The sequence below is a fragment of the Pelecanus crispus genome, chromosome W (assembly GCF_030463565.1).
Source record: "Pelecanus crispus isolate bPelCri1 chromosome W, bPelCri1.pri, whole genome shotgun sequence".
Lineage (NCBI taxonomy): Eukaryota > Metazoa > Chordata > Aves > Pelecaniformes > Pelecanidae > Pelecanus > Pelecanus crispus.
Window position 1 is genome coordinate 12,304,283 of NC_134675.1, and position 27,270 is coordinate 12,331,552.

At 60.1% G+C, this 27,270-nt stretch overlaps 2 protein-coding genes across 13 annotated transcripts in view; both read left to right on the plus strand.

The window, feature by feature from the left end:
- Positions 1 to 8,903, plus strand: part of LOC142596436 (talin-1-like) — a 30,844-nt gene extending 21,941 nt beyond the window's left edge. The window contains 9 exon segments of the mRNA XM_075725533.1: positions 5,225 to 5,330; positions 5,472 to 5,596; positions 5,913 to 6,038; positions 6,178 to 6,240; positions 6,497 to 6,553; positions 6,555 to 6,684; positions 6,733 to 6,759; positions 8,035 to 8,135; positions 8,772 to 8,903. Coding sequence (XP_075581648.1) covers positions 5,225 to 5,330; positions 5,472 to 5,596; positions 5,913 to 6,038; positions 6,178 to 6,240; positions 6,497 to 6,553; positions 6,555 to 6,684; positions 6,733 to 6,759; positions 8,035 to 8,135; positions 8,772 to 8,903 — 867 coding nt within the window.
- A 4,540-nt stretch (positions 8,904 to 13,443) lies between these two features.
- LOC142596505 (tropomyosin beta chain) lies at positions 13,444 to 27,270 on the plus strand. Of its 12 annotated transcripts, none has more exons than XM_075725632.1 (9): positions 13,444 to 13,557; positions 14,207 to 14,332; positions 20,672 to 20,805; positions 21,880 to 21,997; positions 22,135 to 22,205; positions 22,458 to 22,533; positions 23,174 to 23,236; positions 23,948 to 24,017; positions 27,188 to 27,270. In XM_075725632.1, the coding sequence occupies exons 1-9, from the start codon at positions 13,444 to 13,446 to the stop codon at positions 27,268 to 27,270; spliced, it is 855 nt and encodes a 284-aa protein (XP_075581747.1). The 12 variants fall into 12 exon arrangements, with proteins under 12 accessions (XP_075581747.1, XP_075581750.1, XP_075581751.1 ...); XM_075725635.1 differs by lacking the exon at positions 22,458 to 22,533 and adding an exon at positions 22,967 to 23,042; XM_075725636.1 differs by lacking the exons at positions 22,458 to 22,533; positions 27,188 to 27,270 and adding exons at positions 22,967 to 23,042; positions 25,865 to 25,944.

Genomic DNA, 27,270 nt, shown 5'->3' on the forward strand with positions numbered 1-27,270 from the left:
GACTAGACTAAACCATGTCCCAAAGTGCCACGTCTACCCGTTTTTTGAACACTTCCAGGGATGGTGACTCCACCACCTCTCTGGGCAGCCTGTTCCAATGCTTGACTACCCTTTCTGTGAAGAAAATTTTCCTAATATCCAATCTAAACCTCCCCTGGCGCAGCTTGAGCCCATTTCCTCTTGTCCTATCGCTAACTACTTGGGAGAAGAGACCAACACCCACCTCACTACAACCTCCTTTCAGGCAGTTGTAGAGAGCAATAAGGTCACCCCTCAGTCTCCTCCAGACTAAACAACCCCAGTTCCCTCAGCCACTCCTCATAAGGCCTGTGCTCCAGACCCTTCACCAGCTTCGTTGCCCTTCTCTGAACATGCTCCAGCACCTCAATGTCTTTCTTGTATTGAGGGGCCCAAAACTGGACACAGTATTCCAGATGCGGCCTCAGCAGCGCCGAATACAGGGGGACAATCACCTCCCTGCTCCTGCTGGCCACACTGTTCCTGATACAAGCCAGGATGCTGTTGGCCTTCTTGGCCACCTGGGCACACTGCTGGCTCATGTTCAGCTGGCTGTCTACCAACACCCCCAGGTCCTTTTCAGCCAGGCAGCTTTCCAGCCACTCTTCCCCAAGCCTGTAGCGTTGCATGGGGTTGTTGTGACCCAAGTGCAGGACCCAGCACTTGGCCTTGTTAAACCTCATACAGTTGGCCTCGGCCCATCGGTCCAGCCTGTCCAGGTCCCTCTGCAGGGCCATCCTACCCTCCAGCAGATCGACACTCCCACCCAGTTTGGTGTCATCTGCAAACTTAGTGAGGGTGCACTCAATCCCCTCATCCAGATCATCGATAAAGATATTAAACAAGGCTGGCCCCAAAACTGAGCCCTGGGGAACGTCGCTCGTGACCGGCCGCCAACTGGACTTAACTCCATTCACCACTACTCTCTGGGCTCGGCCACCCAACCAGTTTTTTATCCAGCGAAGACTACGCCCGTCCAAGCCATGAGCCACCAGCTTCCTTAGGAGAATATTATGGGAGACTGTGTCAAAGGCTTTACTGAAGTCCAGGTAAATGACATCCACAGCCTTTCCTTCATCCACCAGGCGGGTCACCAGGTCATAAAAGGAGATCAGGTTGGTCAAGCAGGACCTGCCTTTCATGAACCCATGCTGGCTGGGCCTGATCCCCTGGTTGACCTGCACTTGCCTGTTGAGTTCACTCAAGATGAACCACTCCATAATCTTTCCCGGCACCGAGGTCAGGCTGACAGGCCTGTAGTTCCCCGGGTCCTCCTTCCGGCCCTTCTTGTAGATGGGTGTCACATTGGCAAGCCTCCAGTCATCAGGGACCTCCCCTGTTAACCAGGACTGCTGATAGATGATGGAGAGTGGCTTGGTGAGCTCCTCTGCCAGCTCCCTCAGTACTCTCGAGTGGATCCCATCTGGCCCCATAGACTTATGAGCATCCAGGTGGTGTAGCAGGTCATTAACTGCTTCCTCCTGGATTATGGGGGCTCCATTCTGCTCCCCGTCCCTGTCTCCCAGCTCAGGGGGCTGAATACCCTGGGGATGACTGGTCTGGCTATTAAAGGCAGAGGCAAAGAAGGCATTAAGTAGCTCAGCCTTTTCCTCATCCTTGGTGACAATGTTCCCCCCCGCATCCAGCAAAGGATGGAGATTCTCCTTGGCTCTCCTTTTATTGTTGATATACTTATAAAAACATTTTTTATTATCTCTTACAACAGTGGCCAGATTGAGTTCTAGCTGGGCTTTTGCTTTTCTAATTTCCTCCCTGCATGACCTAACAAGATCCCTGTACACCTCCTGAGTTGCCCGCCCCTTCTTCCAAAGGTGGTAGACTGTCCTTTTTTCCCCTGAGTCCCAGCAAAAGCTCCCTGTTCAGCCAGGCCGGTCATCTTCCCCGCCGGTTGGTCTTACAGCACACGGGGACAGCCTGCTCCTGCGCCCTTAAGATTTCCTTCTTGAAGAACACCCAGCCTTCCTGGACCCCTTTGCCTTTCAGGACTGCCTCCCAAGGGACTTTCCCAACCAGGGTCCTGAACAGGCCAAAGTCTGCCCTCCGGAGGTCCATGGTAACAGTTTTGCTGCCCCTCCTCTTTACATCACCAAGAATCGAGAACTCTATCATATCGTGGTCACTAAGCCCAAGACGGCCTCCGACCACGACATCTCCCACAAGCCCTTCTCTGTTTGTAAACAGCAGGTCAAGCGAGGCACCTCCCCTGGTAGGCTCGCTTACCAGCTGCATCAGAAAGTTATCCTCCACACACTCTAGGAACTTCCGAGACTGTTGCCTCTCTGCTGTGTGGTATTTCCAGCAGATGTCCGGCAAGTTGAAGTCCCCCACAAGAACAAGGGCTGGAGACTGCGAGACTTCTGCCAGCCACTTGTAGAACGCTTCATCTATCTCTACATCCTGGTTGGGTGGTCTGTAGCAGACTCCCAACAGTACATCTGCCTTGTTGGCCTTCCCCCTCATCCTTACCCATAAGCACTCGACCTTATCATCACCACTGTCGAGCTCTATACAATCAAAACACTCCCTAACATACAGAGCCACCCCACCGCCTCTCCTTCCCTGCCTATCCCTTCTGAAGAGCTTATAGCCATCCAATGCAGCACTCCAGTCATGAGAGTCGTCCCACCACGTTTCCGTGATGGCGACTATGTCATAGCCATCCTGCTGCACAAGGGCTTCCAGCTCCTCCTGTTTGTTGCCCATGCTGCGTGCATTGGTGTACATGCACTTGAGATGGGCTCCGTCTGGGTCGTCGCATTCCTTCTGGTGGAGGCTTTCGGGCGAGTGGTAACCATAGCTGCCAGGTATTCTCCTGGGAGGGCGATGACCACTGCCTGAGTGCCCCTTTGGAACTAGGGGGGGGACACTTGCCCTTCCCCGCACGCCCTGTCCACGCAAACTGATGCGCTACGCCCTGTTTACCAGTCCTGATCGTTCGCGCTCCCTGGGGGCTGCTTTTATAGGTGGTGGGGGGTTTGGGCGCCATCACTCCTGTCCCCGCCCATGCTGCGTCAGAGCTGCTGCACGTCAGCAGCTCGCCCTTTCCCGCTCTTCCCTGCTCTAGGCAGGGGGCTGGGCTGCCTGCTCTCGCCCTGCGCTTTTTGCCGCCTTAGCAAGGGTGCCCCGGAACAAGCGTCCGCTCCGGAGCCCTTCACCTCGGTGACTGTTATCGAAGCCAAGGCTGTAGTGCTAAGGAAAAATTCTCTGGCTGACCTGTTGTTAACAGATGATTGGGCTAATGACTTACTGCGGCAGTGCCTGAGGTCAGCCTAGTTGCAGGAACACGCTGTTCTGCTGTATTTTGGGTGTAACCGTCCAGCTGCCATGTGGCATCTCTTGAATATCATACATGTGGTACATCCCCTGAAACATTCACTGGAGGTGCATCTTAGTAACCTCATAGCTTCTAGGCTGCCTTCAGCTCCCGATAGAGATCATCCAGCAGTTTTAAACATGTCATTGGAGCAGACAGCAGACTTAATGTGGCATTTTGTCTGGATGCGGTTATGAGGGCAAACCGTCTGTCACTGTGTGCCATCAGCTTGGGGACTCCGAGCCACATGCAGCTCTAGTGACTTTGCTGGGATGGCCCCACACAAACGAGTCCAGAATAAAGTCACAACCCCCCCAGCCTCCACAGCACTCTGGCCTGCAAAGGCAGGAATGAAGCACGTGGGTCACATTTATCAGAGGGCAGCAGGTTCCTGGAAAGCCATGAGCAGGAAGGATGTAGGGGAATAGGAAGGGAGATGGCAGATGCGATGCTGCCTCACTCCCTGGCAGCAGCAAGACCATTGCTGTACATTGGGTCCACATGGGAACTAGCACCTTGCATGGAGCGTGAACAAGCATGGTTAGGGTTTGAGAAAGGGGGTTATTTGACTTGGGATGGAAAACATGGCTCCCAGCAGAAGAGTGGGAAAGCCTGCATATTTCATTGGGGAGGGGAAGGAATTCAAACCTCCACAGGGACTTGGTAACGATTAGGTCTCTCTCTTCAAAAGCAGAGAGATCCGGTGGCTGAAAACCACAGTGAAGCAATTCAGGGTGGGGAGAAATAAGGTGCAAAGGGGGGTGAGGAGGAGAGTGGCTCTGTGGCTGCTCTGGGTGTAGGTGGCTCCTCCAGCCCCAGGAGCCCCTGGGTCTGGGCAGCCAGCCTCCTCTGGGTGCCCTGGCTCCCCTGGCCCTGCCAAGGCTGAAGTATGAGCTAACGCTGGCAGCATGGCTCCCCACCCAGGGCCTCTGATCCTTCATTCCCACCTCTCCTCTTGGCTGCCCTTCACCCCCCACCAGAGAGCACCCACCTTCCTGTGCTCCCCATCCCCAGCACCCATGTTTCCCAGCTGGGGCATTCACTGCTGCCTTCTCTCTCTTCTCCCTCCCTCCCTCCCTGTCAGCTGGTGACTAAGGCAACATTGGGGTGCCTGCCGGTGTCTAACCTCAGCATGAGCCTTGCTCACGGCATGTCTGTGTGCCCAGCCCGGTGCTGGGGTGGCACTTGGGTGTGTCTGCAAGGACCCCAGGGTCCATGTGTGCGTGTGCATGTGTACTCACACCTGCTCTAACTGATGGGGTGGCTGCTGCCTGTGCGGTGTGAGTCGGGCCAGCAGTGAGCTCTGCTTGTGCATATAGACCCTGCATGTGTGCATACGCATGTGCCATAGTATGTGCATGCCTGCCCTGGTGAAGGACCCCTGTGGCTCTGCCTGCCACCTTGTGCTGGTGGGGCCAGCCCTCCTGGGCTGGGATGTGGCTCCAGGGTACCCCCCTTGCCCAGCTTGTGTTTGTATGTTTGCAGACAAACCTCCAAAATGGGGACACTGAGGGGGAAATGCTTCTGGAGCTTGAAATACTTCTCTTTTTTTTTTTTTTTTTTTGGGGGGGTGGGGATGGTTGGGGGGCAGAAATCCTGGAGGGGGTAGCCACTGAGTGCTTGCACTGAGGAAGACTTGCACTGAGGGACTTGTGTCTACAAGATGTCCCAGAAGCTGTGGATGCTCATCCCATCCTCAGGCAAGAGGAGACCAGACAGGGTCACTCAAGGAAGCATTGTAGACAATGCCCAATACATACACACCTGCAGTGGGGCTGGGGGATCCCACTCTCCTTCCCTGGGGAGCGCACCCCGAACAGGCCAGTGGGCCCCCCCCTTTTCCAGGTGCTTACCTCTGCTCCTTCCCCACAGATCCTGCAGAAGCCAACTCACAAGCTGAAGCAGCAGCTGGCAGGCTACTCCAAGCATGTGGCCAGCTCCGTCACCGAGCTCATTCAAGCAGCCGAGGCCATGAAAGGTAAGGAAAGGTCCTGCTCAAGGGGGCAGGACTAAGGACTGAGATTAGGGTGGAGGGTTCAGCAGCTGCTGGAGGAGGTAGGGCAAGTCAGAAATGAGGTTGCATGCAGGTTTAATGTGCCTTGCTTCCTGGTTTTTCTAGGGACGGAGTGGGTTGACCCAGAAGACCCCACAGTCATCACTGAGAATGAGCTGCTGGGGGCAGCGGCTGCCATTGAGGCTTCAGCCAAGAAGCTGGAGCAGCTGAAACCAAGGGCCAAGCCCAAGGTGTAGTGGTGCTGAACCCCAGCTGAGCCCCATGCTCAGCTTGGGGTAGGCTGGGGCTCTCCTGCCTGGGCCTCGGCCAGATGTGAAGGATCACGCTTGGGAAGCCCCATCCAACAGCCAGTCTCTCTTCCTGCGCTCCTGCTGCCTCCCACATCCCCAGATGGACCTTCCTCAGGCAGCCCGCACCCTCCTGTACCCCATGGCCTTTAATCCAGCTCTATATGTGCTTCCCTCAGCCCCCTGCAGCCATCTTCCTGCTCTGCCCCATCTGTCCCAGTGCCCCTGCCTGGGACTTAAGCCCTGCTTTTGCCTGCAGCAAGCAGATGAGAGCCTGAACTTTGAGGAGCAGATCCTGGAAGCTGCCAAATCCATTGCTGCAGCCACGAGCGCCCTGGTGAAGGCAGCCTCAGCAGCCCAGCGAGAATTAGTGGCCCAAGGAAAGGTAAGGCTGAAAGGGGGAAAGAAAATCTAGGGCTGTGGTGGGCTCTCCCTTTTCCTGGGGCTGCTTGCAGCCCTCAGGCCCCGTGGCAAGGGGTGTGCGGGGCAGTGAGCCTCACTCCTCCTCCTCTCCTGCCTCACAGGTGGGTGCCATCCCTGCCAATGCAGTGGATGACGGACAGTGGTCCCAGGGACTCATTTCAGCTGTGAGTATCAAGGTCATGCCTGTGGGATGGGGGGGACCCTCCTCTCAGCTCCTGCTGCAAAGATGAGGATGCTCTGCCTGTGTGCTTCTCCATGGAAGAAGCAGCCTCGCTTCTTGCTCCCTCTCCCACCAGCTGAGACATGGCATGGAAGCTGGTCATCCCCATCCCATGTCCCACAACCTCCTTGGGGCCGGTCTGGGCATATCCTCTCCAGAGGAGGCTCCTGCACCCCCTCTGACAGCCTCTCTCACCACAGGCACGCATGGTGGCTGTTGCCACCAACAACCTGTGTGAAGCTGCCAATGCAGCGGTTGCAGGGCCACGCCAGCGAGGAGAAGCTCATCTCTGCAGCCAAGCAGGTGGCTGCCTCCACAGCACAGCTCCTGGTGGCCTGCAAGGTGAAGGCTGATCATGACTCAGAGGCCATGAAGCGGCTCCAGCTGAGTCCCAGGCTGCCCTCCAGCCCCAACTGCCTCCTCCTGGCTGCTTGAGAGGTGGGTGGGAATGGGGTGAGGGCATGTGGGACTTTCAGGATGGGGCCCTCCACAGCAGAGGTGTCTCCCCAAGGCTCACGCTCCCTGCCTGTGTGTATCAGTGGGGAGCTTGTTGGGGTGCAGGCTCCGGGGAGCTTGTTGGGGTGCAGGCTCCAGGTAGCTTGGACTTTACTGCTACTGCATGCCAGATGTATGTGTGATGCTGGACTGCTGAGCCCAGGGGCATTCACAGCTGATGAACTGGCATGGAAATGCCTGAAATGTGTGCACTGGATCCCTGGTGTTCAAGAGGTTAATGTTTGGGGGGCATGTTTTGTAGCACCCTTAATCCTCAGAGGCCATGGAACACAAGAGGTTAATGCCCACGTGTTGGGGGGTTAACACAGGGTCCCAGCACTGGTCCCTTGGGGCCAAGGGCTGGGGAGGGTCAGCAGGGCTGCCCCCCAGTCACTGCCCCACAGCTCAGATGGGAGCCAGAGCCCAGCTGGGAGCAGCAACGCCTGAAATGGTCATGAGTGGGTTGTAGTGGCGCGGCAGCGAGCCATGTAAAGGAATCCCTGCCTGCAGATCCTAGCATGCTGTCCTGGTTTCGGCTGGGATAGAGTTAATTTTCTTCCTAGTAGCAGGCATAGTGCTGTGTTTTGGATTTAGTAGGAGAAGAATGTTGATAACATGCTGATGTTTTTAGTTGTTGCTGAGTACTGCTTATGCTAGTCAAGGACTTTTTCAGCTTCCCATGCTCTGCCAGGCGCACAAGAAACTGGGAGGGGGCACAGCCAGAATAGTTGATCCAAACTGACCAAAGGGCTATTCCATACCATATGACGTCATGCTCAGTATATAAACTGGGGGGGGGTGGCCAGGGAGCAGCGATCGCTGCTCGGGAACTGTCTGGGTATCGGTCGGCGGGTGGTGAGCAACTGCATTGTGCATCACTTGTTTCGTGTATCATTATTATTATTATCATTATTATACTGTTACTATTAGCATTACTATTTTACTTTATTTCAATTATTAAACTGTTCTTATCTCAACCCAGGAGTGTTTCTCACTCTTACTCCTTCAATTCTCTCCCCCATCCCATCGGGGTAGGGGGAGTGAGCGAGCGGCTGCGTGGTGCTTAGTTGCTGGCTGGGGCTAAACCACAACACATGCCCAGCTGCCTCTCCTGCCTGCCAGCCTGGCCTGGGTCAGGGGTTCCTTCACACCCCCCCCAGGCAGCAGTCATGCCCTGGGGCTGGGACTTAGGCTGCTGCTCCCCCTCTTCCCCTCTGCAGGTTGCCGGCAATGCGGTGAAGAGCATCAGACAATCTGGTGAGGGCAGCACAGAAGGCAGCTGCCTTCCAGTACCACAGTGAGACAGTGGTGGTGAAGGAGAAGATGGTCGGGGGAATTGCACAGGTGAGAAGTGGGGCCGCTCTCATGGAGCAGGGGTGGCTCTGGCTGCCACCACAGCCTGTGTTGCGCCTGTCTCAGGAGCATGTCCTACCACCCACCAGCACGGGGCATGTCTCTGGAGAGCCTCAAAAAAATGCTGCAGGTGCACCCATCCCACACAGCGCCAATTAAACACCATGGCTTCACCCTCATCCTACCATGTGTAGCAGCAGGCACAGCCAGTGACCGTGCACGTTCCCAGGAGTGTAACACCCTGGCTTCTCCTTGGTGTGGTGACTGCACCATCCCAGTGTCCAGGACATGGGTGAAGGGCAGAGCATTAGGTAAGGGGTGAGAGCTGCCTGGTATGGGCTGCCACAGGTCCCCAGTGCTGCCTCCTGGCCATGGGCTTGCAGCTGAGACCCTCCACAGGGTGTGTGGGGCTGAGCCCCGGGAGCTCTGCTGCTCCCCGTTATCTCCAAAGGACCGCAGTCCCACTGTAGGGACATGCCAGCCTAGGGAGGCTGTGGCTGTGATGCAGGGGGGGAAGTGGCAGCCCAAGAACCTGGCTCTGGGCTCAGCATTGCCACGGCAGAGGCTCTGGCCATCCCTGACGGAGGCAGTTGTGACCTCGGGGCGCTTGCCATGCTCTCCCGGCAGATCATCGCAGCCCAAGAGGAAATGCTGTGCAAGGAGCGGGAGCTGGAGGAGGCGCGGAAGAAGCTGGCCATGATCCGGCAGCAGCAGTACAAGTTCCTGCCCTCAGAGCTGTGGGATGAGGAGCAGAACTGAGCCCCGTGCCCTCCCACCGCTCACCACACAGACTGCCGCCCACCCACCCACTTGCTCCTATTTAAGATAGGAGTGAAGGGCTGCCTGGGCTAGACCAGAGCTCTGCCTGCACCCAGAGCGCTGGGACTAACCCAGCTGCCACTTGCTGGCGCTGCACCAGCAACTCTGCTTCACCGCCCAGCCCACCTTCCCACGCGCACCCAGGGCGCAGCCAGAGCACATGGAGGGGGCCTGGCTGGGGTGGGAGCCAGGGCTGCATCGGCTCAGGGCTGACCCACCACCCCCAGGGTGGGGGGCTGGAGAGCTCCCCAGTGCAGGGGATGTTTCTGTGTGCCTTTGTCATTCCCACTTGTGCTCCTTCTCTCTCCTCTGCGTGGGAGGGGAGAGGCAGGTTGGCTTGCCCTCTCCTGCGTGATGGGGTGCAGGGAGCAGCGTGGTCCCTTGCTGAGCTCTTGCACAGAGCCGCCTTTCACCTCCAATGGCTTATTGCTGGATGAATCTCCCTCTTCCTCCTCCTCTTCTTTCTCTTCCTCCCTAGCTTCCCTGGGAGGCACCAAGCCCTCCCCCTCCCATGGCCATCTTCTTCAGCCTGGGCCCCTCCTGGGAGTGACGGGGCTGGAAGCTGCACTGCCTCTACTAGGGGTGGGGGAATGCGATGGGTTTGCCCCTGGAGCTGTTCTTTGCCTTCCCACTGGGCTTTCCCCTCCCTCTTGGCCCCAGCCAGATCTGCCCTCTTCCTCCTTCCCAAGTGCCTGCATCATTTTCCAAGATCTGCAGTATTTTTGTAACTTTTCCATTTCTCTAGTATTGAGCCTGCAGTTTTCAACATTCATTTATTAAGCTTCTCCTATTAAACATTGGAGGAAACCAGCTCCCCCCTGAGGCTCTGGGCTGGGGGGTGTCGATGTCTCCTTGGAAAGACACGTTCAGCAATAAAATCTGGTCTCCCTACTTTCCGTATCAATGGGACCACCTAGGAGAAAGAGGGGGCTGGTGGGCAGGGGCGCCCATGGGCACCTGCCCTCCTGGCAAGGGGGGAGGATGCTGTGTGGGTGCTTATACAACATGGAAAATATTTGAGGCATGTCCAGCCCCAGGCACCCAGTGGGCCAGACCCCCACTGCCAGCCATGTGCTGGCCCTCACAGGTGCTGCCAGGGGGGCTACTGCTGCGCAAGGGGGCCCTAGGGATTTTGTTGCTGGGCGATTTGGGCTTTGGGGGGGACTGGACAGGCTCCTGGCCTTACTCCTGCCACCAGCCAAAAATATCCCTGGGTAGGGTGCTATGGGGGTGCAGGTGGGGGACCCCCGGTCACCAGCAGCCTACTGGTGGGGAAGCAGCAACGCTTGGCGTGCAGTATGGCTGGGAATGTGTCTGGAGCCCTCCCAGCTGCTGGCACTGAGCTCATGCCCTGAAATAGCCCCCCAGGGCCAACCTGTGTGGGCTGCAGCTGCCCTAAGCATGTCCCCACCTGTTCCCACCCTGTCACTCAGCAGGGGTTTGGGGGGCCCAAGCAGTGTTGGGGCAGGCAGGGATGCTGTGAGGTGGAGCAGGGACGCAGCCAGGCTGGCATGTGTCCCCTGTCTCTGGGACCTGTCCACAGCAGCATGAGCTACAAGCATTATGAGTGGCAAAGGCAGCATCCTGCAGCATCACTGCCAGCAACCCTTTGTCCCCCCACAGGCATGTCCCCGCGGTGTGGAGGGGCTGTCCCCTCTGGGACACTCACCTCTGGCTAGGCTCCAGGATGGATTTGTGGCTCTTGCAGGCATCCCAGTCCTCCCAGCTGTCCCCTGACAATCCGCGCTGGCCTGACCTGGCACCAGGCTCTCACCCAGGTACCAGCCAGCACAGGGTCCCTCTGAGCAGACAGCGAGTGGGTATGGTGCGGTAGTGGCCCTGGCCTCATCCGGGCAGCCCAGGGCCACTGGAGCTCTGGCACCCCTGACACGGGGCTGCAAGCGCGCACACACCCCCCCCGCCATGTCCTACAGGCAAGGGGTGGTGGTGCAAACACCAGAGGAGGGATATGGAGTGCAATTTGCCCTGGCCCCCTAAATCTCCCCTGACGGAGTGAGGGGTTATTTTGGCAGGCAGGTTTGGGCAAGCACATGTGGGGGCTTGGAGCTGGGATGCTGCAATCACAAGGTGCCAGCACCTCTGTGGGAACCCAAATCCATCCAAGCTGGAGGTGGGCAGGGAAGCCACAGCCCTACTTCTCAGGGAGCCCAGGGATGGGGTGAGACACTGAGGCATGGGTTGTACCTGGAAAGTTCCTGTTAGACAGTAGGACAAGCCTTTCCCCAGGAGGGGTGGTTGGACCCTGGAGTGGGGCATGGAGGGGGGATCCCCATCCTTGGAGTCCTTAGCCTGGGGTGGGGCTGGGCATGGGGCAGCAATGGGAGGGATGCGCACCCACACCCCTCTGTACCCCTTTGTCTTGGAGGCCACCCCAAAGGAAAGCTTTGAGGGCAGACTTGTGGGCCCAGGCACCCGCATGGCCCCAACTGTGCTGGTCAGATGTGGCCCTGATGCCTGGAGCAAAGGGGAGTGGGCAGCAAGGGGGAACTGCTCCTTCAGGGGGGACATTCAAGGGCTGAAGCCCTGCCTTGCCCTTCCTGGCTGCTCACACTATGTACATCATTGTCTTTCCTCTGAGTGCTGAGTCCATGAAGTTGCTCCAGGCTGAAGCATCTCACAGAAAGCCATCCATCCTCATCCAGGAATGACAGGAGATTGATCTTCCCCCTCCCCTCAGAAGCCACATGCTGGCAGTTACTGACTCTCCTTGTCCAAATATGTGCCTAATCCATCAGTATTAATAGCTGCTCTCCAGAGTCCAGCAGCAGCTCTTCTGCTGCTTTCCCCACGACGCCAGCAGCCCCTCGGTCCTTGGCTGCTCCCATCTCTCCTATGCCCCCTGCAACCCAGGGCTGAGTGCTCCTGGAAAGCCACTTTCTCCAGCTTTCAAAATCTTTTTGCTCCTCTCTGCTTGGAGCACTGGTACCGAAAAGTTGCGGCAGGCAAGGGCTGGATGCGGCCCCTGGGCGATGGGCTGGGGGAGCCTGCGCACCCCTCCTGTCCCCATCTCAGCTTCTCCACATGCCACACGGCTCCTGCAGCCCCTCTGCCAGCTCTTTCCAGCCCCCCCAGTCCAGAGCCCTCCCTGCAGCTGGGAATGCACCAGAAGCATTTATGAGTGTTATTAAAGTGCATGTTATTTTTGGAGGAGCTGGGATCTGAAAGGTTTGCATTTTTTTGCCTGTGGAATACAGTTTATTTAGAGCAGAAAGACAGAGCAGGGCAGCGGGCTGCCTGCACATCCTGTGTCACCCTGAAATGCCACCCTATGGGCTGTGCACAGGCTGGGTGTTCCTGTGGGCACTGGGGATGGTGGCACCAGGGTGCGAGGCAGTGGGGAGATGGGTGCCAGGGAGCCTGCATGGAGCTGAGGCCCTCTTGCCCTGCTGTGATGCAGGAGCTGGACAGGGAGGTTGGGGGCTTGGCTTGCTTCTCTCCCGGAGGATTTTCCCCATGTGGGCAGTGCCAGCCCACGGTGTCCCCAAGTGCAATCACAATCTGTGGGTGTCCTTGAACACGCTGCCAGCCTGTGACGTCCCCAATTGCAATCACAGCTTATGGGTGTCCCCAGCTGCAGTAACAAGCCCGTGGGCATCCCTGAGTGCAATCAGCCTGTGAGTGTCCCCAAGACTGCAGTGCCAGCCCATGGGTGCCCCCAATTGCCATGCCAGCCCCTGAGGTGCCCCCAAGCCAATGCCAGGAAGCAGGGACCCCCAGGCCCCAGGGTGCAGTGACAGGGTGTGCCTAGGACAGTGCCAGCCATGTGGTGTCCTCTAGCACAGGGACAGCTCTGGTTGGAGCAGCAGGTCTCAGGCCCTGGGGGTGGATGGCTGGTGGTGTCCCCAGGGCATGGTAACAGTACACTGCCAGCCCATGGGTGTCCCAAGTGCAGGACCAGCTGCGGGATGTCCCCCACAGTGGTGAGAGGCAACAGGGTGTCCCCCTAGCCCAGTGCCACCGGGGTGTCCCTGGGGAAGTGCCACCAGAAATGCCCCTACCGAAGTGCTCCGGGGTGTCCCTCACACAGTGCCCTGGGGTGTCCCTAGTGCAGTGCTCTGGGGTGTCCCTCACCCGGTGCCGCTGGGATGTCCCTAGCACAGCAGTGTCTCTAGCACAGTGTCCTCGGGGTACCCCTAGTGCAGTGTCCCCGGGTGTCCCTCTCAGTGCCACCGGGGTGTCCCTCGCCCGGTGCCCCCGTGGGTGCCCGGCGCCGGGGCTGCGGTGGTGCCTGCCGGGTGTACCGCCCTCCCGTCCCGCTCGGTGCGGCGGCCGGTGGCGAGCCTGTCCCTAAAAGGTGCTGGCGGGCGGCGGGGGAGGTGCCGGGGCGGCCCCCGCCCGGCACAGCCCCTCCCCGGCTCTTAGGCGGCACGGCAGGGCGGGGGGCGCAGTGTCGGTGCTCCCGCCGCCCCCGGTGCTCCGCGCCCCGCCGCCGCCGCCCCGCCGCCGCCCCGCCACCACCATGGAGGCCATCAAGAAGAAGATGCAGATGCTGAAACTGGACAAGGAGAACGCCATCGACCGCGCCGAGCAGGCGGAGGCTGACAAGAAGCAGGCAGAGGACCGCTGCAAGCAGGTGGGTGTCCCACGGACCCCCCAGGGACCCCCCCATCTCGCTGGGTGTCTAGCCTGGGGACCCTCCACCTAGGGGTGCCCAGTCCTGGGGACCTGCCCCTGCTGGGTATCCAGCCTGGGGACCCTTGTCCTAGGGGTGTTCTGCCCTGGGGACCTTGCCCCACTGGGTGTCCAGCCTGCAGATCCCAGCCCTAGGGGTGCCCAGCCCTTGGGATCTCACCCCACTGGGTGCCTGTACCTGGGGACCTCACCCTGCTGGGTGCCCATCCCCAGGGACCAGCACTCCAGCCTGTTGCCCCTGACCACTCATGTCAGTCCCCCCCAAACATGCCATGTCTCAGTGGGACACCACAGCCACAGAGATGGGAACCTTCTTGGTGCCCCCCAGAGCTGTGTCCCCTGGTCAGGACCTCTCCAGTCCCTTGCACAGGGAGGGAGCCCACCACCCCCTTACCCCTGCCGGGCTCAGGGATGCTGGGGGCTGCTCTGGCCCTGGGAACCAAGGGCTCCCTGAGGACATGTGGTCCCAAAGTTGACAGAGTGAGCGTGTCTGCATGCTCCTGCTGTGCCCCCAGGAGGAGGATGGCCATCCCCTCCCCAGCCTTGTGGGCACCGCCATCCCCCCTGACCCCCGCCCTCTGTCCCTTCAGCTGGAGGAAGAACAGCAGGGCCTGCAGAAGAAGCTGAAGGGCACGGAGGATGAGGTGGAGAAGTACTCCGAGTCTGTCAAGGAGGCCCAGGAGAAGCTGGAGCAGGCAGAGAAGAAAGCTACAGACGTATGTAGGCATGCCAGCAACTCCTTCCCTGCACGGGTGCCAGACCTCGGGGGGGTGAAGGAAGAGGGGGGCCTTATATGTAAAGTGTCCATGGGGAAGACTGTCAGGATCCCATTCCTGTGACACTGACACTGAACTCAGATGAGATGCAGGGCAGGGACCGGCCAGATCCTGCTCAGGGTGCAGGGGCCAGGCAGGCTATGGCGGGCACCACTTGGTCAGCTCTAGAGCTTTGTGGGCAGCCACCTGCCTGGCTCCCCAAAGCTAATGGGGATGTGTCCCGAGTTGTGTCACTGGTCCCCGGGCATGTGCCTCTGCGATGCTTGTAGAAAAAAAGTCTGCGGTGCTTGCTAAGCTGCCAGGAAAGCAAAAAAGAGCAGAGAAATGGAAAAAGTTCTTGACCATGGCCAGCTGCCAAGAGCTGGCTGCGAGGAAGAATGCTTGGGGTGTAGGGGGGGGGCTCAGTCATTTTGGGGTCCAATGTGCCACCCTGTACCCTGGGAAGGGCAAAGCCAGGAAGAGTTTTTAGTGCCGTGACTGATGTTTCTCCTGGGAAATGGATCCTGCCAAGGAGATGTTAGGAAGGTGTTGAAATTGGCTTGTGCCTGGCCAGGATGAAGGGTGGAACAGCTGTGTGTGCGGCCACGGAGCTGCTCAGGAACGGGGTATAATGACCTGTGGTGCCATACAGGGTATTTGACACCCTATAAATAAATCCTCCTTTTGATAGCCAGCCCTTCTTTGATGAAAACCAACCCTGAAAACTGGAGAAGCTAAAGGGGAGCCAGCTGGACTGCGGCCAGCAGGGCATGGCCAGGCTTTTTAGGACTGAGAACAAAAAATTCAATCCCAGCTGGTTTATGGAGCTAAATGGGGGAGATGCGTCAAATCTCTGAGGCAGTCGCCAAGGACAGGGGCAAGCAGACAAGGATGAGCAGCAGCAGCACAAGTCCCCGGGGTGGCCCAGAGCCCCCAGGGAGTGGCTGGGGGGCTCCCCAGTGTTGTTTGCTGACCCTACAGACCTGCCCCAGTTTAGTTAGATACTAAACCAAGTAGTTAAAACATTAAAAATCCTCTAGAAGGGCACATTTATCTTGGCATGGGGCAGACACGTCAAGCTGGGCAGGGCAGCTGCTGTGTGTAGCAGGGGTCTGTACTGGTCTGACTGGATCCATGCTGGTACAGGACACGGCAAGGGATCTGGCTGAGCATGGACGGGATTTCCCCAGTGAGGGGCTCAGAGGAAGGGGCAGATGGTGGCACAAGGCAGATGTCAGCCATGAGGTGTGGAGCAGTTTGCTACTGGCAGCAGGCTGTGTGATACCATCCTGGGCAGGGAGGGTGTGTTGCCATGTTCTTGGTCCACAGCAGCTCAGCAAGTCTGTGGGCTTCAGCAAGGAGAGTCCTGTCCCAGCAGATACAGGGGATGGGAGCCACCAACCCCTTCAGGGAAGGGCTGGATAGGGAGGCATAGAGAAGGAGCACTCCTGCAGTGTCAGGGAGGGCAGGCTGGCTGCAGGCAGGTGTTGCAGGCAGGGCTGGGAGCCCATCACCAGCACAGCTGCCCCAGGGCCATGCCGAAGCCTGGACAGGCTGTGCCATGTGCAGGGCACTGGGAGTTGCCAGGTCCCTGTGCCAGGGACCTGAATGTGCCAACAGCACTAAGTGCCAGGGCTGGTGTTACTGCCTCCCCAGGACAAGGCGCAGCGCTGCTCCCAGCTCTGGCGGAGGAAGTGCAGGGTAGACCCCCAGAGCCCACCCGCCCACCTCCCCAGGGACCTTCATGCCCCCCTTGGCTGCCAGGACAGTGTGTGCCTGTGAGCACAGAGCATCCCATCCCTTGGCCAGGTCAGGGCCCATCATAGCGATCCAGGCAGGCTTCTGGTCTCAGCAAAAATGTCAACAAATGCCTTAAAAGAATAAATCTCCCCCTGATCCGGCACTGCCATGCTTCCAGCATGGGGTGGCAGTGCACAAAGCCCACAGGGACTGCACTAAGGGGTGCAAATGCAACCTCCTCAGGCACTTGGAGGGAGGTCAGATGGTGGCACAGACTGGAGAGCTCCACAGTGCTGGCAGCCTTTTCCCAGCAGCTCTGTGAGGCCACTGTGACCCCACCACCTCCTTGTCCCCAGGAGGGACTGCTGGACATGGTGCAGCCGGGACAGCAGGTTTAGCCAGAGCAGCCCCCTTCAGCCCCCCGCATCCCAGGCCACCCCGCGGGGTGCAGCAGGGACTCAGGGAAACTTCGAAGTTCCCAGGCCATGATCCCAAAGGCTTCACCCAAGTTTCCGCCCCAGTTGCTCTCCCCCGCTGACACTTTGCTCTTATTTGGCGATTCCCTGAACTGGTGGGAGGGAACAGGGCTCTGCTGGGAAGTGACTGCATCCCTGGGTGGGGCCAGAGCAGGAAGCACCCAGCCCGGCTGGGCGGCTGCCCCCCAACCTAGCCCCTGCCTGCCCGCAGCCAGCTTGCCCCTGCCCCTTTGCTGGCCGGGACCCCACTTTCTGCTCCAGGCCCCGTGAGCCGGCCTGGGAGCGCTCGTGGCACCCAGGTGTCGGGCTAGGAGCGGTGCAGGACTGGCCAGGACCGGGGCCAAGCCCGAGGCCACATGCTCCCAGGGGACCCACAGCACCGCCTCTTCTGCTGCTGCTTGGCAGGGAACGCGGGGCTGCAGAGCTCTGCCGGCGGTGTGGCTGGGTCCCCCCCAGGCCCCCTGACCACGGAGCCAAGGGTAGCCGGAGGGGTCAGCCCGGGAATTGGCATCCCTGGAGGCAGGTGTGAAGTGCAGCCATGACTGCCTGAGAGTTGTCAGCGCTCCTTAAGGGAGGATTGAGTGCCACCAGCGCCAGCCCCTCCTGATGGATCAGGGCATGTGCCCCAGCCAAGATGCAGAGCCGGGAGCTGGAGACTGGCCTCCCCTATGGGGCAGAGCCCCCAGGGCAGCTAGGGGGTGCAGGGGGCTCCATGGGCCCCATGGGTCTCTGCGGGCCTGCCAGCCAGGTCCCTGCTTGGGGGAGCAGATGCCAAGGGGCTGAGTGGGATGGCTGCTGGGGACCTGGCCGTGCCCCGCAGCTTCAGCCCCAGGTCCCCCAGGGGGATGCCTGGGAGTGGGCTCTCCCCCATGGCCCCTATGGGGCAAAAGCTCGTGACCCCCCCAGCTCTGCAGCAGGGGGTGTGGGGGGTAGAGCTTGGGGAGCACCCATGGGTGCATTGCTCCTGTGTCCATGGGGGCTTGCAGGGGCCAGGCTCTGGCACCCCCAGACTCCCTGAGCTCCTCTCCATCACTCTGGGGGAGTTTGGTAGGACTGTGCACCTCTGTCTGGGGGGGCACCATGTGCCCTGCTTGGGGGGGGGGCACTATGTCCTGTATCCTGGGGGGCACCATGCACCCTGCCCAGGGAGGGGACTATGTGCCCTGCCTTGGGGGGGCTGTGTACTGTATCCTAGGGGGCGCCATGTACCCTGCCCGGGGGCATCATGTGCCCTGCCCATGGGCACTGTGCATCTGTCGGGGGGGGCACCATACACCCTTCTTGGGGGGGCACAATGCGCCCTGCCTGGGGGCACCGTGCACCCTGTCTGGGGTGGGGGGATGGTGTGCCCTGTCCAGAAGCCACTGTGCCATCTTGCCTTGGGGGGGTAGGGACAGCGACCCCTGCCTGGGTGCACCATGTGTCCAGGAGGACACACTATGTCCTATTTGGGGGGGGGGGGGGGGGGGACTGTGCACCTCGCCTGATGGAGGACTGTCCCCTGCCGGGGGTCTGTGTGCGCTGCCCGGGGGAGCGGTGGCCCAGGTCGGTCCGTGGAGGAGGAGGAGCAGGAAGGGATGGAGGCAGGGCGGGCGGCGGGAGCGATTGCTGCCTGATCGCTTCCTGCCCGAGCCGGGCGGATCCCACAAAGGGCTCGGCAGCACGGCTTCCTCGCGCTCCCCGCCGGCCGCCCCGCGTTATGGCCGGCACCAGCTCTATCGACGCCGTTAAGAAGAAGATCCAGAGCCTGCAGCAGGTGGCCGACGAGGCAGAGGAGCGCGCCGAGCACCTGCAGCGGGAGGCCGATGCCGAGCGGCAGGCCCGGGAGCGGGTAAGGCGCAGGGCGCGGGGGCTGCCGGGGGGGGGCACGGCGGGGCGGGGGGCGCCCCGGCAGCTCCCCGGGATACCCCACTGGCTCCGGCCCCGCCGCCGGCATCCTTCCCCGCGGGCTGGCCCCGGCCGCCCCCCCCCCCCTCCCCCCCCGCCCCGGTAGCCGGGCTGGCTGGCCCCGGGGCGGAACACCGGGAGGTCCCGGAGGAGCTGGAGGGCGCTGCAATCCAGGTGCTGCGGCAGCGTCCCTGCCTCCGAGCTGCCTCCTCCATGGGTCTTGCTAGGCATGCTCCCTGCGGTGGGGCTCCCCAGGGCTTCTCCGGCTGGTGGGGCATGGGGGAACAGTCAGCGGCCAGCTCTGCCTTGGCTCTGCTTGGGGTCGGGCAGATCCTGGGAAAGGATCCCCTCCCTTGGAGGCCGGCTGTGTGCACGGTTAAAAATCCTACACCCGGCTCTTGTCTGGCTTCCAGCAGGCTCTGCAGTCTGGGCTGCAGCAGTTGCAGAGCCTTTGGCTCTCCAGTGTGTCCCTTTGCAGGGACAAGCCACCCCTTTGCACTGCCATGGGCCAAAATTTCCACTCTGTGGCAGTGGGACAGCATTTCCAGGCTGCAGCTTGTTCCTGGTTTGGCTTTTTTATTGTTGTTGGAGCTTGTGAGTTTTTTTCTTTCTTTTTCCTATGCCCACTCCTTTAACATCGTTACCATATTGGGGCAGCAGAGCTGGGTGCTGTACCCGGGCTGTTTTCATTTGGTCTGTGTGTGGAGGAAATGGCCCCTTCCTGCAGCCGCAGATCGGGTTCCCCAGTCACTGGGCACTGCCGGAGAGCTCATGTTCCCGAGTGTCCATCTGGGCAGCTCTGACTCACTTTGGGGATGATTCTCTGGGAAAAAAGCCGGGGTGAGGCAGATGCCACAAGCAGAGCATTGCCCTGGTGGAGGCCAGCCCCAGCTCCCCGTTGGGTGGTCTGGCCGGGGATGATCTCTCGGTGAGCCCAGAAAGAGGGTGTTTGTGCGGTAGAGGTGGCTGTTGTGCCATGGGGCTAGCTGCCCACCCAGCACACAGCCAGGCTGCCCTACTTGGAGCAGTGCCAGCTGTGCCTGTCCCCACCCTGCCAGCTCGCCATGGGGGACCATGGGTGCTCAGCGGGGCCATGCAGGGTGACAGCCCCTCACTGCTCCCATGGCCTCCCTGCAGGGCATTCCCGGTGCTGGAGCACGAGGCCGGCCGGGGCTGGGTGCTGCAGCTGGCCAGGCCTGCTCCAGCCTGTAAATAAGCAGGAGACATTATCCCCTAGGTTGGCACATGCCTCCCTGTGTCTTGGTGCATGGGGCTGCTCCCCATGGCGAGGTCTCATTGCCACTCATCTCTTTGCATTTAGGGCTTTAATTCCCCGCAGCCCCCCTGGCGGGGAGTGGGGCCAGAAGCTGCTGAGGCAGCATTTCCTGGTGGTGGCGGCGATGGAGCAGGCAGGAGGCCTTTACCAAATGGAAAGAGCGTGGGGCCAGGTGTCAAGGGGCTGGCAGGGGTCAGGGCCACTGCTCCTGGCCGGCCCTGGCTCCTGGCCCCACACACGGGGAGCCTGGGAAAGCAGGGAGCCCTGGTCCCGTGGGCCCTAGCGGTTGCGGCTTAGCTGGGCTCCAGCCTGCTGAGGGCAACTCACTCCATTGCCCCCAGCACCGTGCTGTACATCAGCTGGGGGGAGGAGTTGGGGCAGGGGGTGGCTGCGCTTGGCTTCGGGCTGCCCTGTTACGCAGGGCCAGGGGGGTCTCTGCAGAAGAGGCTTCTGGCTCACTCCGCTGCCTCTGTAAACAGGAAATCCACAAGCGGCTCCAATCTCCTTTTCGGGAGCGAAGCCGCACAGGGCATTCCTCCCCCTTTACTCACTGCTCTGCAAACCCCAAATACCATCCCTGTGACAGTGCAGCTGCTCTGGCCACCCTACCCTGGCGAATACACCTCGTCCCTCTCCAAGGCGGGAGCCAGAGGTGCGAGGACGCAGTGGAGGGGCTGCATGTGCTGGGCTCAGGTTGCGTGGTCGGGAGGAGCCAGCATCAAACAGGGCACTAGGGATAGAGAGAGCCCCATTGTCCCTATAGAAAGGAGATAGGATGCGTGCCCCAGCTGGGCTTGTTGCACAGTGCCAAGGGGTGTTCTGGATAGCGAATGCAAAAGTAACTGCCAAAAGTGAGAGAGAGACAGACAGACAGAGACACAGATGTCACATGGGGTGACAGAAGGGTTTCTGCTCCCCCAGGCCGAGGCTGAAGTGGCTTCTCTGAACCGCCGTATCCAGCTGGTGGAGGAGGAGCTGGACCGAGCCCAGGAGCGCCTGGCCACCGCCCTGCAGAAGCTGGAGGAGGCTGAGAAGGCGGCTGATGAGAGCGAGAGGTGTGATGGGGAGGAACAGCAAGGGTGGCATTGGGTCACACTTGATTGCAGGCAGCCCCCTTGGTTTTGCAGTGGGGTTTGGGGATCCCTCTGAAGTGATCTTATGGGGTTTGCATTGGTTTTCCTGCAGACCCTGAAGGGAAAGAGCAAAGCCACGATGCAGAGATATCCCCCAGACATGAGTATTTTTGGCATGCTTTGAAATTTCCAGGGCACCCATAAAATCCTGAAAAATTTGATCTGGTGCTTATACAAATATCAGTCTGTAACCAAAGCCAGAGGGTGCTCGGAGCCTGTTTTCTGCCCCAGAGCAGCCTCCTCTGCTCGAGAGCTGAGCAATGGCCCAGGAGGGAAATTCTGCACTTGGGAACTGTGGCTGACCTTTGAGAACGAACCAGACTCGTTCAAAAAATTAGTCCTGCAGAATGTGTTTCCCTATCCTCACGGCAAGCAGATTTACTGGGCAGGAGCCGTGCAAGTGAAGGCACTCAGGTTGTATGGGAATACCCGGACACGTCACTGCGTTCCTGACAGTTATGTGAGCTCTTCCCTCCATTGGCAAAGACCAGTTTGAGCAACAGCATCTGAGAGGAGTCTGCAGGAGTCCCTGCTGTGGGGGTTTGTGGGGGTTTGGTGACCCCCTGCTTGCGAGCATCACCCCTGAATGGGAAAAGGCTTTGCCACGGGATGTTTTCTAGCATTTCCTAAAGGTTGCTGGCCTGTTGGGCTGCTTTTGTGGAGGTTGCAGACAGTTCATCCTGGGCTGCACACATTTTTTACCCCCCCGGACAATGAGTTCAGGACCTGCCTGGTTGAGAGGCACCGTGGTCACATCTTGCTCTGGGACACAGCCCTGGGGTGGCCTTGGGGTCAGCTCCACTGCTTTAATTGTGCGCAGGAGCATCCTTGGGGTACCGCTGGTGTGACCCTACTGCATGAGGTGGCCTGCAAGTGCTGGTGTCCCAAGTCTCTGGAGCTGGAGGATGGCAGGGTCAGGGCACAGTGGGTGGGTGGGAGGTGCAGGTGCCTCCTCGACCCACAGCAGTAACATCTTCTGGCTTGGACTTTCCTCAGAGGCATGAAGGTCATCGAAAACAGGGCCATGAAGGATGAGGAGAAGATGGAGCTCCAGGAAATGCAGCTGAAGGAGGCAAAGCACATAGCGGAGGAGGCCGACCGCAAATATGAGGAGGTGCATACCCGCACCTGCATGCCCCCTTCCCCCAGTGTTGACCCCCTGGGCAGCACCTGGGGCTGCCTCCCCACAGCCCTGTGCCCCGAGTCAGGGCAAGCGCAGGGCTGATGTGTGCCCCTTGCTGCCGTCGACAGGTCGCCCGCAAGTTGGTTGTCCTTGAGGGAGAGCTGGAGCGCTCAGAGGAGAGGGCAGAGGTGGCGGAGAGGTGAGCAGGGCTCCCAGCAGGCAGCATGCGGGGGTCCCACACAGCCCTTGCCCTGAGTCCCTGGCAGCTGGGGGCGGCTGTGTGTCTGCGTGGGGACAGGGATGTACCTCCCTGGGAGCAGCAGGGTCTGCTGTCAGGGTGGTCCCTGGGCTCGCAGGCTGGGGGCAGGGGGATGCCAGCCTTCTGGCAGCACATCCTTGACCCTGTTCTCTGCTGTCCGTCCCCCCCCGGGGTGCCCCTCTTCCATCCCAGCCGAGTGAGACAATTGGAAGAAGAGCTGCGGACCATGGACCAGGCTCTCAAATCCCTCATTGCCTCAGAGGAAGAGGTACTGGGGCAGGGGCGCAGGGTGATGCGCAGCAGCCCCCCCCCCCCCCCCCCCTTCTGTCACTGTCTCTCAAACCATGCGAGCCACCTCTCTCCTCTCTGCACCGCTGCCTCTGACATTGACCTCCCCTTGCTTCCCTCTCCAGTGGACACAGGCTGGGCATGCTCCTCCATCCTCCGTGCCTGCTCTCCTTCTCAGCAGGGCTGGTGGGAGCCCAGCCGGCAGTAATGCACGGGGCGTCTGTGTGAGGAGGCATGAGGAACAGATGAATGGATGGGTCCTGGCAGCTTCCGCTCGCAGCGGCTCTGCTCCTTCTCTGCCTGAGTTTTGTTCTCTCTCTTTCTTCCTTCCCTGTGCCCACTCTTTCTGCTCCCCCTTCTCACCTGCCCCCCGGCCCTGCTCCCCTGCCTGGTGGCCCCTGCTTGGGATGCAGTAAATGTGGTGACCTAGAGGAGGAGCTGAAAATTGTCACCAACAACTTGAAGTCCCTGGAGGCCCAGGCTGACAAGGTAGGACCCAGTGGGGCTGCTGGGGCTAGGCAGAGTGCATGGGGTCTGGGGGTGCTGGGGTCCTCCACCAGGGCGAAGGATGGCCAGAGGTGTCCTGTGGGGCTCATGGGTGCCCATCTCTGTCTCTGCAGTATTCCACCAAGGAGGACAAGTACGAGGAGGAAATCAAGCTTCTAGGGGAAAAACTGAAGGAGGTAAGGGGTGTGGGGCCAGGACCCCCAAGAGAGGGGCTGGCACTGCATTGGTGCAGGCACAAGTTTGCCATCCCATGTGGGTTTTGACCCTGTTATGCCCGTGTCCTCTCACCCTTCCCCAAATTGCAGCCCTGCAGCATGGCGGGTGGCTGGGTCTGGGATGCCCCCATGGGGTCCCACTACCCCAGAGAGGGTCCCTGTCCCATCTGGAGGGCTGGTGTTTGCATCCCCAGGGAGCACAGCCCTGCTGGGGTGCATCCTGCAACCCCATGCTGCACTCTGCTCCTGCTCCACTCTCCTCTGCCCTGCGTGGTGTCCTGCTCCCAGGACACGCGCTAGCAGGAGCTCATGCCCTGCACACACCAACTTCAAGCCATGTCCGATTTGGGGTGATCCATCTAGTGTTGGTTGCACATGCAACCTGTGAAGTGTGTGGGCTCCCATGATGCTTCTGCTTTTGGTGGTCAGGACAGGTTGGGATAAACAGGAAGCTCAACATGGAGGCACTGCCCAGCTGCCTCCTTTGAGGGCAAGCTCTCACTCCTGCTGCTGGTTTAGGGTGTGGGGGTCCATGGGGCCCTTGTCCCTTGCCTTTCCCAGGGGAGGGCTTGTGGGGGGAGATATGGGAGATGCAGACGGGGCAGATTTGGGGTGCAGTGCAGCCTGCGCTGTCCCCATTGTGCTCACCCTCTCCCCCCTGCACTCCTGCAGGCTGAGACCCGGGCGGAGTTTGCGGAGCGGTCTGTGGCGAAGCTGGAGAAAACAATCGATGATCTAGAAGGTAAAATGTCCTCACTGGCCCTGTGTCCCTCTTTCCCAGGGAGCACTGGCCCAGGATGTGCCCCCGGTGGGGCCGGACAGGGCTTGGCCAGGGTGAGGGGGTGGGCAGGGGCCCTGGGAGGGAGGAGGCTGGATGCTGTGGTGTCTGGTGTGGGGGCACAGAGCTGCTGGGGTCTGTGGCTCTGCCCTCAGATGGGGAATAGGGCTGCAACCACACCACCTGTACCTGCACGCTCCCACTGCCCTTGGCCCCCTGCTCACAGCCACTCTCTCTCTCTCCACTGTCTGCCCCCCAACCTTGCTCCACCGCCTGCCCCCCAACCGCCCCCCACCTGCAGATGAAGTGTATGCACAGAAGATGAAGTACAAAGCCATCAGCGAGGAGCTGGACAATGCGCTTAATGACATCACCTCTCTCTGAGCCCCCCACCAGGCACCAGCACCGCAACCCCCACCTGCCTCACCTCTCCCCAGCTCAGCTGCTTGCCTGCCTGGCCATCCCACTGCTCTCCCTGCCTGCTCTGTCCCCTCTGTCCTTCCCAGCCCGCGCCTGTCCATTGGCTCCTTTGGGACAGGAGCTGGCCCGGGGTGTTCCCGCAATACCCCTCTTTGTGGGGAGACAAGGTGTAGGTACTTTGGGGTGTTTAGCGGGGAAGGGGAGCAGCCCCCATGTGCTGGGCGGACAGTGCCCATGCAGTTGCAGGTCTGTGCCCCAGCATTGCCCAGCGGGGAACAGAGCTGTGCCCAGGAGCTCTTCGCTTCAGTAGCTCCCTCCTCAGTTCCCTGGCAGCACAAGCACCAGGAATCCCACAGCTCTGGTGCTGGGGGGACACCTGCCCCCCCCCCCCATCCCCCCAGCAAAGCCCCCTGGTTCTGCTTGCTGAGCCCAGGGCGGGGGAGACCCACACAGCGGAAGCAGCACCTCCACTGCCAAAACAGAAAGGAGGGCTTAGGCCCAGGGGATGGAGGGGGGGGGTCCAGCTGTGCAGGCAGCCCATCCCCAGGCAGACAGCCCCCAGACCCCTGCTCCTCCCTCACCCCTGCCTCCCTTCTGTCCTTTGCACATTGCTCTTCAGTTTGCATTTCATGACTTTTTCTTTTCTGTTCTGTCCCTCTGGGTTACTGAGTTGGTCTCAATAAAGCATTTTCTCTCCTCTGTTTCTCCTTTGTTTTCTTCATGCTGCTCTGTCCCTCATCTTCTGCCTGTCTCATGTGGGTGCCGGCAGCCGGGTGGTAGGAGGTGGTTGCAGGCAGCTCGCAGCTGTGGGACCCCATGACAGCCGCGGCTGAGCCCTGAGCAGCTCTTGCACTGCCAGGCTGAGCAGGAACGGGTCCTTTGTGCCTTGGCCCAGGGCATGACACCCCACCAGCACCCGGCTCTTGGACACAGCTTTCCTCATCTTGTGCCACCTTCTCCATGACTCTTTTGGCCTGAAATAGCAGGGTTAGACCTGGTCCTGTCCATTCCCTGTCCCCACTCCCAGACATTGCCCACAAGCAGTAGTCTCAGCCCTGGCATTTCTCCTGCATCACCCTTCCATGCCGAAGGGGCTGACCCTACCCTTTCGCAGCAATCCCTGGCCCTAAAAGGGTCTCTCATCTTCATCCTCCTCCTCCTTCCTCAGCGTCCTACTCTGCCCCACAACTCTGTCCCTGAACTGATGGATCCACAGCCCTGTCCCTGCCCCAGGACCGGCTGCCTCTTCCTGCCAGCCCAGCTCGTTCCCTGCTGCTGGCTGGGCAGCAGCAGGGTTTCCAGTGAGGGCTTTGGGGAACACTGTCTTTTTTCACTAACTTGCCTTTCTCTCTCTCTTCCCTCTGCTGCACTGATGTCCCTGTTTTCTCTAGAGCGCTCCCAGCGAGAGGCTGAGAAAAACCGCATTCTCACTAACGAGCTGCGGGTCATCCTTACTGAACTTAACAACTGAGCTGCTGAGAACTCCTAGCCCCAGCCCAGCCTCCTGCACCTGGGCTGCCACCGGCCCCACTCCCTGTCTTGTTTCCACCAGGCTGCCTCAGGGCTGGGAGCTCCTCCCCACTCCCTGCTGGGGTTAGGCGTGTAGCATTGGCTTATCCCCCTGGGGGTAACCACCCTGCTTGGGGGGGATGGAGAGCCCTCTGGAGCTGATCGCTTTTTCTTGGGAGAGGAACAAGGGTTTTTGTGATGTCCTGAGATGTCCATGCAGTGATGGCTGTCCCCTGGCATCAATCTGGCCCCGCCAGGGAGGGATGCAGTGGCTTGTATTGCTGCCTTCCTCCCCTAGTCCCAGGAGTCGGCAGCCAGCCTCTTCCCCCTCACTCTGGTCACCCCAAACTATGCAGGGAGGATCCCCTCAGAGCGGGGTCCCTGCAGGGTGCTGGGAGGGCTGGGACAGGAGCTAGGGACCCAGCAGCACCCATTGCCCTAAACCTGGGATGAGGAAGAACCTGGCTGGGAGCGCTGGGAGACAGGGCTGGGTGGGCAGAGTTCTCCTCCCATCCCCATCTCTAGAGGGAAGGAGGATGTTGTTTGGAAGTGAGCACCAGAGGAGGCTGCCTTGGCAGCAGGCTGCCCAGCAGAGCTCATCCCTGCAGCCTTGTTAGCTCTGCTCCTTCTCTCTCTGCTGTCCTCTCTGCCCGCCTTCCCGGGCTGCTGTCTCGCTCTCTTCTTCATGGACCACCGCTGGGTCATGCAGCAAGCACTGGCTCTCCTCTTTTGTTGGCCAAGGGTTTGTGTGTGAGCCCACAGCTGGGTGGTGGTGATGCCCTGGGGCAGGATGTGCTGTGGGCAGAGCAAGGAGATGGGGCTGTGCCGGTGGCTGGCTGGGGAGGGGTACCCATCAGCCGTATCCATGCTGTGGAGGGCCTAGCCATGGGCAATGGGGCATCATGGGAGGATGGAAATGCCGAAGAATGGGGACCATCTGCCCTGAGGGACTGGCCTGGCTGGCCTGGCCGCCCCGGCAGATCTCGGAGTGGCTGGACTCATCTCTGCTGGTGGTGGGGCTGCTTGCACAGACTCTGCTCCGCAGGGACACCCTGCACGGCTGGAGGCTGGCACCATACTGAAATGTCTGTATGTGTGCGTGTGTCTGTGCTTGGTGTGGTGTGCATGGGTCTGGCTGTGCCTGGGTATGCTTGGGCTGCATCCGTGTCCGTGTGTGGCTGGCTGCGTGTCCCTTTTGTTCACAGAGAGTTTGGCCAGTGCCAAAGAGGAGAACGTGGGCATCCACCAGGTCCTGGACCAGACCTTGTTGGAGCTGAACAACCTCTGA

What these genes read in the sequence shown, in the direction of transcription:
- LOC142596505 (XM_075725632.1), top strand. Translation starts at nt 13,444, where the DNA reads ATGGAGGCCATCAAGAAGAAGATGCAGATGCTGAAACTGGACAAGGAG. An exon ending in CCGACCGCAAATATGAGGAG is followed by an intron (nt 21,998 to 22,134) that starts GTGCATACCCGC and finishes TGCCGTCGACAG; the next exon opens with GTCGCCCGCAAGTTGGTTGT. An exon ending in AGGGCAGAGGTGGCGGAGAG is followed by an intron (nt 22,206 to 22,457) that starts GTGAGCAGGGCT and finishes CTTCCATCCCAG; the next exon opens with CCGAGTGAGACAATTGGAAG.